The sequence below is a fragment of the Aptenodytes forsteri genome, unplaced genomic scaffold (genome assembly GCF_000699145.1).
Source record: "Aptenodytes forsteri isolate BGI_AS27 unplaced genomic scaffold, ASM69914v1 Scaffold11, whole genome shotgun sequence".
Lineage (NCBI taxonomy): Eukaryota > Metazoa > Chordata > Aves > Sphenisciformes > Spheniscidae > Aptenodytes > Aptenodytes forsteri.
In genome coordinates, this window is record NW_008794155.1 from 2,965,901 (window position 1) to 2,974,996 (window position 9,096).

At 47.8% G+C, this 9,096-nt stretch overlaps 1 protein-coding gene across 1 annotated transcript in view; it reads right to left on the reverse strand.

Annotated features, from left to right (window-relative positions):
* Positions 1-2,530, reverse strand: part of HNMT (histamine N-methyltransferase) — a 16,169-nt gene extending 13,639 nt beyond the window's left edge. Inside the window, exons 1-2 of the mRNA XM_009279698.2 lie at positions 2,476-2,530; positions 81-304 (exon numbers count right to left, since the gene is read on the reverse strand). Of these exons, the coding sequence (XP_009277973.1) occupies positions 81-217 (137 nt within the window). The 5' untranslated portion in view covers positions 218-304; positions 2,476-2,530. The remainder of the gene's footprint in view (positions 1-80; positions 305-2,475) is intronic.
* Positions 2,531-9,096: the final 6,566 nt, after the last annotated feature.

Sequence of the window (9,096 nt, forward strand, 5' to 3'; positions counted from 1 at the left end):
CGAGCCCTGCCCCCCCCCCCCCCGCCGTGGGACCATGCTCCGGGCTGTCCTTCAGCTCGATGTGGCTACCTGCATGTTACCTCGCTATCACGGCCGGCAGCTGCCCCTCCATGAACTCCCGCATGCACTGGTGCTCTGTTGAATTTGTGAGGAAGAGGCGGAAAGACTGGACGTATCTGGCAGGGTCGGTGAGCAAGCTCCTCATGGGCGATGCCATGCTGGGGGTCGGAAGGGTGCAGGAGGGGACAGGTTGCTCCAGGGTGCAGGAGGGGACAGGTTGCTCCCTGCAGCTCTTCTTGCAGACCTAGAGAAGGAGTAACAAACGCCGGAGAGATAAAAACCGGTGCACACTTGGACTTTGCTCTGCATCCTCGGCCCTGCTACTTCGCCTTAGAGCACTTAAAAAAGTATTATGCAGTTTTGCGAGAGAAGCTGTAAATCAGGTTTGAGCAGCAAAGGGTGATATATCATCTTTAATCTGCACAGAGGAAATGCCAACATTTTTTAACTGTGCTGACACAGGGCTCTGTTAAAACCCAGTAAAAGAGTCTTTAGACGGTTCTTAAATAAAAGAAAAATTCCCCTATTTATTGAAGGCATAGAGAGGCTCCATAGACTTGGTCTGGATTAGAAGAAAGTGCAACACACATCTCCAGAGATGCTGGCAGATGTCTCTATCTGTTTTTTTAAGCTTTTGATGTTCTTAAAGGGAATGCTGATTGTGGGGTGAAAACAATAAAAACCTTATAAATGCACTCTTTATTTTTCTAGTTCCTCTGAAGATAATGGTATGATTCCCATGGGCTAAGCAGTTAATTCACACAAGCCACGTGAGTTACTGGAATGGATGTTGTGCTAAACCCGGCTTACTCAGAGTCAGGAGCGGGGGAGGCAGAGCGTGCTACCAGGAAACATTGGGCTGTACCTTGAAAAGTGCACAAAGACATGTTCATCCCCTCTTAAACTGCAGTTTAAGTCCACTACATCTTGTCCTAACTGGGAAGGAAAAAGAGGTCCTCTTCCTTCTCGTGGGTCCTGGGCTTAAGGACCACGCTGCATCTCTTACAATCAGATCTGACTTTCCCTCAGAGGTTACGTCCCAGCCACCTCTCGCTATTTTTATTGCTCCCTTTGGACTGTCTCCAGCCAAGCCCTGTTGTTGTTGAAGTGCAGCAGCCAAGAGCGACAGCCTCCCACCCGCTGAGGTCCCCCGGCTCCCAGCGCAGCCGGGACGGCTTCCTTCGCCCCACCAAGACCCGTCGCCGCTTGCCTTCGCTCGCCAGCGTGACCACTGACCACAAACCACGGGCTTTCCCCAGACTACTTCCCTTGTCCCTTTGAATTATAATTCTGTCCTCTGTTGTGCTCAAGTCCCTCCCAGCGGCACATCGAATAACCACAGTCTCGTCCCTCCCCCAAATCATGAACGGAAACACAAAACAGTAGCGGGCTCAGGTTCATACTCGCCATTACCTCCCTTTCTGGCGGTGAGCTGCTGATAACTTAGCTGTCATTTTCCCAGATGACTAGCACTCACATCCCCAGAAAAATCTGAATTAACCTGGGGAAACCAAGCTTAAATTTTGCCAGAGAGAGTAAGGAAGCAAACACCTGGACGTACGTCGGGTGAGAATGACTCACTGCTAACCCACCCTGAAAATAAAGTGGTATATTCCTTGTTTACCCATTCCTCTGCTCTGCTCAACTCCTTGCTTTTTACTTTAAGTGCATAAAGAGGCTTTGCCATTTGCCACTAACATATTTTGCTACCTTCAATCTTGAAAAAATATTTTGCAGTTAATAAAGAGGAGATTTAGATAATCGACCTTTTTTCCATGCCTTCCTCTACTTCCCGTGATTTAATTTGCCCACGTCCCCCGCTGGGCGGCCTCTAATGAGCAGCTGAGATTCATTTTCATGTTAGGTGCAGTTCAAGGAATTTGTCTCATTTATTTCATTACGCTTTTGGCTGTTTGAATTTGCCCCATTTATTTCATTATGTGCTTTGCTGTTGGAATTGTGGCCAGTGAACTTTAAAAATGAGTAAAGAGAAGGAAGAAAAGGATTTTTTCTGAATCAGGCTGATTGATAGAAACTTTTGGATAATAATGTTCACTTGGGCATGTTCCCTTCAGTGATAATCCAAATTTATATGTAACTCCCTAAAAAGATTGAGGAGTTTTGAAAACGGACTCTGTGTTTACACTGCAGTTGTTTGATCCACCCCTGGTTTGCACCAGCGCTAGCAGAATTAAACCTGCTTTAAACTCACCGTAAAGCCCTTTAAACCTTCCCCATGAAGCCAGAAAACAAAGTGAGCGTGCCCTCAGCTGTAAACTATTTGCAGTAGGAGCTTGGGCTTATTAGCACAGGATTGCGGCTTGTCCCTGCACGCCAGCAAAACAGGGATCCCTCTTGGAGGAGTTTAATGCAATCTGTTCCGCTCGTGCTTGCCTCGCAGGCAGCCGTACTTACGTGCGAGTGGTCTGTGCCTCTCGGGGCCGCGGGCTCCCACGGTGCAATGCCGCTGCGGTGCTCGGGACGCGCTCCCGGCTGGCCACCTTCCCGGCGGCTGCTGCCGTCCCACCCCCAGGGCCACGACGTGGCAGCACGGAGGAGGTTTTGCTGCCCGAGAAAGGAGCAGGAGACATCATAACCTCGTGCGGCGGCAGCTGCCCGCAGGGGCAGAGAGGGCAGTTTGAACCCTGCCCGCCGTGTCCGCCCGGCACCCTCCGCGTGGTCCACAGCGGCTGTCCCACAGGGCACACCTGGCACGGCCACCAACACACTGGGAGCATTTAGACACGGAGATCTATCAACGTGTTCATTAGAGTGCGGATGAAAAATAAAGTCCTGCTACTGGTATATAAGAAATGCGACTCTTGACAAATTGGAAATAGTTGTCTCAGTGTGTGGCACACGGCAATATACAGTATTATTTACAGTTTGCCTATAGAAGCCTACCGTTATAGATTACTTTGCTTTTTAGCTGGTTTTCTTGCCAGCAGCTGAGATTTTGCTTATCTCTTACTTTCCAGGGCTTAAGCAATGGGAAGCATTTTCCACGCTGTGTGCACCCTCCACAGCCCTGTTATGAACAGTTTTATCCCAGGGATCACATGCGTGGAAAAAAGCACCGACCCATGTCTGCTATCACATTGCGTTTTGGTGTTCAGAGCATTAATAAAATATTTGCCCTGTATGTGCCTCAAATTATTCATTGTTCCTTCATGTTTAGTGAGAAGGAATTTTTCTGAAGTTAAATGAAGAAGTTTTCCTTCTGGACTTAGATGGAGAAATGAACTGTTCATGGAGAAATGAACTGTTCACATTGTGAAAGTCATGTAAAATAATACCAGTAATATTAATAATCATGCTTTCAAAGGCACAGTTACAGGAAGAATGGCTATAGTTTGACATTTAGCTGAAAGTTTACTGACATAAAGTTTTCATATCAACAGTTAAAATTGTTCCGCTAGAATGACGACTGTGTGGGAAGTCAACACCCGCTGCATTTTTTTCTCTCTCCATACACAGCACCATTTCAAAACCGCTTGGAGGGAAGGAGGTACAAAGCCCTTTGCCGAGGAGCGAACTGAGAGCTGCGGGGCCACAGCGTTTCGGTACCTTCTGCTGGTCCCTCGGCAAAGCGGGATGCCAAAGCCACGCAGGAGGCACGAGCAGCCCCGCAACTGTTTTGCCGTTTCAAATCGACGATCACGACTTTATTTGCAAGAAGCATTTTGAGGAAAATGAAAGCCCAGCTACTCTGTCAGACAGCTACAGACTGAGCCAGTTTCTCTTGGCTTGCAGAGTCCCAGCGAATGCTAATTCTGCAGCAATGGCTCCCACCCAGGCTGTGGGTGCAAACCCTGCCGCAGCAGCAGCCGTGCAAGGCCGTGCAAAGCTTATCCATACCAGCGATAAGCTGGTACGGAGTTTGACCGCCGTTCAAACATAGCTGAACAGCAAGGTCAGTGGTGTTTTCCTGGGTTTCTGTGCAGTTCTGGAAATCCGGATTAATTGGCATCACCAGAGCTGTGCAAGTTGGTCAAAAGAAAAACTCAGTGCATCTGGCCCATGCTTTTCTCCCTCTGCAATCCACTAAAAATGAGTTTTCCAAGTGCCAGTTGCCATTTAATATGAAAGCCTAAGTTTAGAGAGCCAAAAATAAAAATTATATGCATCTGGTGCTTTTAAGTGCTTTATGAAAATAAAAGATGCTGCTGTTAATTTGCTTCTTTAATTTCCCCTGGAGACACATTCTGTGAGCTTTAAGCCAAATCCCAGCCGTTTCAGTTCGACGTGAGCTCAGTGTTCCCCTAGTGCAGGGTAAATGGGGAGGGGGGATGCTGCACCATTGCCTAGACCTTCCTTTCATTGCCCCCAGCACCTTCCCTTCCCAACGGTGTCTATACGATGTGCTGCAGAGGCATCTGCACCCGGGTCAGGGCTGTGCTGAGCCGGAGGCTACGAGCCAGCGGAGAAGGGCAGGAGCCAGGACGGGGGCTGGCATCATTCTGCAAGATGAAATCCTGCAGAGAAGCTTGTCACACCGCCCTCAGGCAGATCTACGGTTTTGTTCATTAGTGTGGTTTTAGAGTGTTTAACATCAATATTTAGAAAAGAAAAATCACCTCCCTGTGCCATTTTACCATACGTCCTCCTATATACAGCACTGTCCTAGATGGCAGGAGGCTGAGTTATTGAAAAGAAATCCCACAAGCCTTGAGGGCATCAATATTTGGGAAATAATAGCTCTTGCGCATTAAACATATCTCTGTCATGACAGCTCAGGGGACAATTCACAACTCTGCAGATACTTGGCCAACAGTGACGTGGTATAATATTAAAACACAAAGTTGTGAGTAAGAAAGACGAGTCAACCCAGAAACCTGGCAAGATCCCAAGTAGTTGTCACTGGCCCCCTAGGCGAGGTGAGAGCTGGGAACAGTCAACATCTGCAGATTATTTCCTTCTCTGGAGTACATCTGCGTGGGTTTTGGCTGAAAACTGATACTCTGGGAAGGAGGAGAAAGGAGTTAAACGTTACGGTCTTGATCCAAATGAATCATTATAATTTCTTCTCCCAGGGATGCAGCGAGCGATGCTGAAGGAGGAAAGGTGCAGGGGAACGTGCCCTGCCACACGCTCCCGGGGCGGCCACCAGCCGTGCCCAGCAGCAACGCAGGATTTCCCGTCGGTTGTGCTGATCCACAACCTCCAACAGCCTCGTCGACCCCATGGCAGAAGTGGGAATAGCAACACAAAAGTATCCACTGAAGATTTAGAAGTGTTGTGATGACTGGTTAATCAACTGATGCCTTCAGGGATGAAAAGTGCTATCTAAGTTAACAAAAAAGATGGGTACAGGCGGGGCATTGGGACTGGCTGTTGGTTACACATGAAGAGAGGCGATTACAGGCGTAAAGCTGTGTAATGCTGATTTTATCTTGGAAGGGACAGGAGCACTGGAATAGCCCATCAGTCATGTGCATGGCTGCAGTGACCCTCGCTTGGGGCAAGATCCATCCCTTTGGAGCAGGGACCGAAGCCTGGAGTCACAGCTGAGCAAAGCTGAGATTGGGAACAGGCAGGGGATGGCTCCACGTGTAATATCCCTCTGCCTTAGTAAAACCCGAGAGTCCAAAGTATGTGGGTCAGATCTAGGAAACCGGATTTTCAAGAGGCAGCAGGAGTGGGAAAGGCTGGGCAGGAAAGACCTAATTTCTATCCTGTCACCAGACTTCAAAGCATCTGTAGATGGACCAAATATCTGAGCCAAGATCCAGGAGTTTATTGGGCTTACCTCTGGATCTGATTTAATCACCTCAGCCAGCCTGATAAAAGCAGAAGCTAGACGTTGCTTAATGTCTAAAGAATTATTTCTGCTGTCTTCTAATAAAGCACACTGATGTAAGCTGGGGTTGATAACAAGATCGCTGCACTGGAGTAGCAAAATCTCATTTTACAGGACAACCGAACTGTCAGTGCCAAAGAGCAGACAGGTTATTGCTCATGCTTCTCCAAGGTTGCTTTTATTAAAATGGAAATTTCCAAAGCTTTGCATGCACACACACGCGGCCACGGGTGCAGACATCCCTTCGAGAGGGAGAGGGGCCGGCTGCAAGGCCACAGCCGCCCCCTTCCTCCTGCAGCTCATCAGTTGCAGCCCTTACAAACCGGGGTACCCTGGGGGAACTGCAGCACAGCTGTCTCTGCCCCAGGAGAAGGGGTCCATGTCTTCACAGCCCCCATCCTCACCACGGCTTAGGGGTGGGTTTGGCAGGTACGGCAGCCTCGGGCAGGTGCGATGTGCTCCCCCAGGGCTGCACCCCATGAATTTCCCATGCGATTTGGGTGAGGATTTGCTGTCCCTCCTCAAAAACAGCGTAGGCATCATCACCTTCTAATTGGGCCTTTCACATTTTGGGCTGCCGCAGCTCTTCATCCAAGAGGTGTGCAGCACCCCAGCCCCTCTCCAGTGCGGCCAGACTCAAACCACTGCAAGTGGCTCATCCCTGCAGACGGTCTCCACCCTTAAAATAGAATAGAATAGAATAGAATAGAATAGAATAGAATAGACTATTTCAGTTCGAAGGGACCTACAATGATCATCTAGTCCAACTGCCTGACCATTTCAGAGCTGACCATAAGCTAAAGCATGTTGTTAAGGGCATTGTCCAAATGCCTCCTAAAAAGAAAAATAGCAAAAATTAACACCTGGCTGTATTGTCACTTTTTGTTGTCATAATACACTGAGCAACTGCAACAGGCCAAACCTGAACTTGGCCACCGAGAACAATTTATTCAACAAACGTGTCTTTTTATCTTCGCAAGTACATCTGAGGAACAGATTAAATTTTTACAAATGTGTGCCTTAGTTAAAATAGTTTTGCTTTTTCCCCCTCCCCAAAGTCAATTGAATCAAAGATTGTTTGTGAAATATCTCATTATGGAGCGCTCCAAAATTCTGGCTTGTAATTAGTGAAGCAAATCAGTGCTCTATTCCCAGACTGAAAAAAAGAATTTTTAGAGTATTTCAATTAGTAATTTGAAACTGAAATTCTTAATTAAATTGATCTCAGAGAGAAATTTAAGTTCCAAAAAATGTTGGTAAGGGATTTCATTATTGTGTCCGGGTTTGGAGGTGGTAAAGGATGGTGAACACCTTCACCGACTGCTACTCCTTACCAGAAAGAGCTGGTAGAAAGTGATGCTGCTGGAAATCACCCAGAGTGTACAGCTCTCATCCTGCAAAGCCACGAGGCAGCGATGGACCAGACACGAGACCCCCAGCCTGTCGCTGCCCCTGAGCGGTATGCAGCTCACTTTTTCCTTGGGACTTCAGTCTCTGCCAAGAAACTAGTTTCTGTGCTGGAGAAGCGTGAAGGACTCGGCAAAGACCTGGCTCAGGTTATTGATGTCATGGGAATGCAGAATTGTGCCAGGGAGGAGGAGGTGGGCTTTCCTCTTTGCCACTTTTGCTGCTGATTTAGGTTCTCTGCACAGGTATGGATTTTAGCAAGCAACAACCATTCATTATAAAAAAGCAATTTTTAGGGCATTTTACCCATATATGGGAATATTTTTTTTCTCTTTTCAAGATGCAGTGATACGAGGACAGAACTGACAGAAATACCCAACTACCTATAAATGAAAAATACCATCTTGGACATTTTTTTTCAGAGACTGTCACATGGGGCCGCCCCTGGTACCACGCTGACTTCGTGGAGCTTCAGACCCACTGATGATAAAGGCACGAAGCGATACAGAAGTCATGCAGCTTTTAATACCTGCTCATGTTTTAAATCTTTTTCACTTGTAACAGCAATAGCCTGTTATTTATTCCGAAACAAATATTCCTGGCTCAGAAGATCACTGTCTTTCCGACACCTATGCAACATCCACTTGTGATCGGCACCTTCCGTGTTATTAATTTCCCCTTACCTCCTCCTTTAGCTGTTCCCTAATGAGCTCGTGTGACAAACGAGCCGCATTTGAAAAGCAATCAACCGAAATTAGAAGGGCTTTCTTCTAGCCCGTGTTTGGGAAGCCGTCACCCCCCTGAGCACATGGCGCTGACGTCTGCTGTCACTCCGGCTCTGACATGTTAATGCAGGGAGCGCAGCAGCTGCCGTCGCAGCATTATTTTGACAACTGAATATTCCACTTGCAGCTCCTCGGCGTGGTTCACATGCGTCCTAAATCTCTCTGCTTGAAGTGTAATATTTTCGTGCCATTCATATCTCTTCCTGTGGGAACTTATGATAAGCTTTGGAAACGGCTTAGACACACTCACTCCCCTCTGGTGGCAGTAGCCGCGTACGACTCTCATAGTCAAAATCTTTACATTAAGATGACTGTAAAACCACGTATTAGGAACACTTCAGATGTTTGTAAGCCATCACTCGTGCCAAACCCCAGCATTTAAATTACCCTGACCTGGTAAAGAGTATCCTTTTGACAAAATCTGTTATCTTTAAGTCTATGGGATCCTGGTCCGGATGGCAGGTGTCAGTACCAGCAGAGGGGTGGCATTCCCACCCGGTGTCCGTACAGCCCAGAGCCTATGCACCACTTTGGGCATTAAATAACTGTGGCAACCTATATATGCTAAGCATCTAACATGGTCCATATGTCTTTTTGAAGAGTTTCTGCTTCCCGGGACAGAGAAGGGTGTCCTGAACATGGGGCTTTGCACCCAGCAAGCCCAGCCCCTCCCTACCAGCCACTTGCCTTTGCCTTTTTTCTTTGCCTTTTTTTCTTCCAACCCCCAAGTCTTTGTCCCTTCTGCCAACTTCATTACAATGATGTGATGTTCTCACAGGTTACTGATGAAAATACATTTGATAACAGAGGGCCAGCGAGCATCCAGACCGGCTGCATGGGAAACTGGCTCAGCAGCACCGGACTTTCTCAGGGGAACCGCTTGGCCCCAGACCTCCCCCCGGCTTTGTGCACAAATAGGAGGAGAAGCTCAGCCACGCTGTTGCTATTTCTCCCAGGCCTAACAATGGGTCAAAGGTGGAGGAATAAGGAAAATAAAGATCAAAGACTGCTGCAAGCAGCACAGCATGGACACAGAGGGCGGCT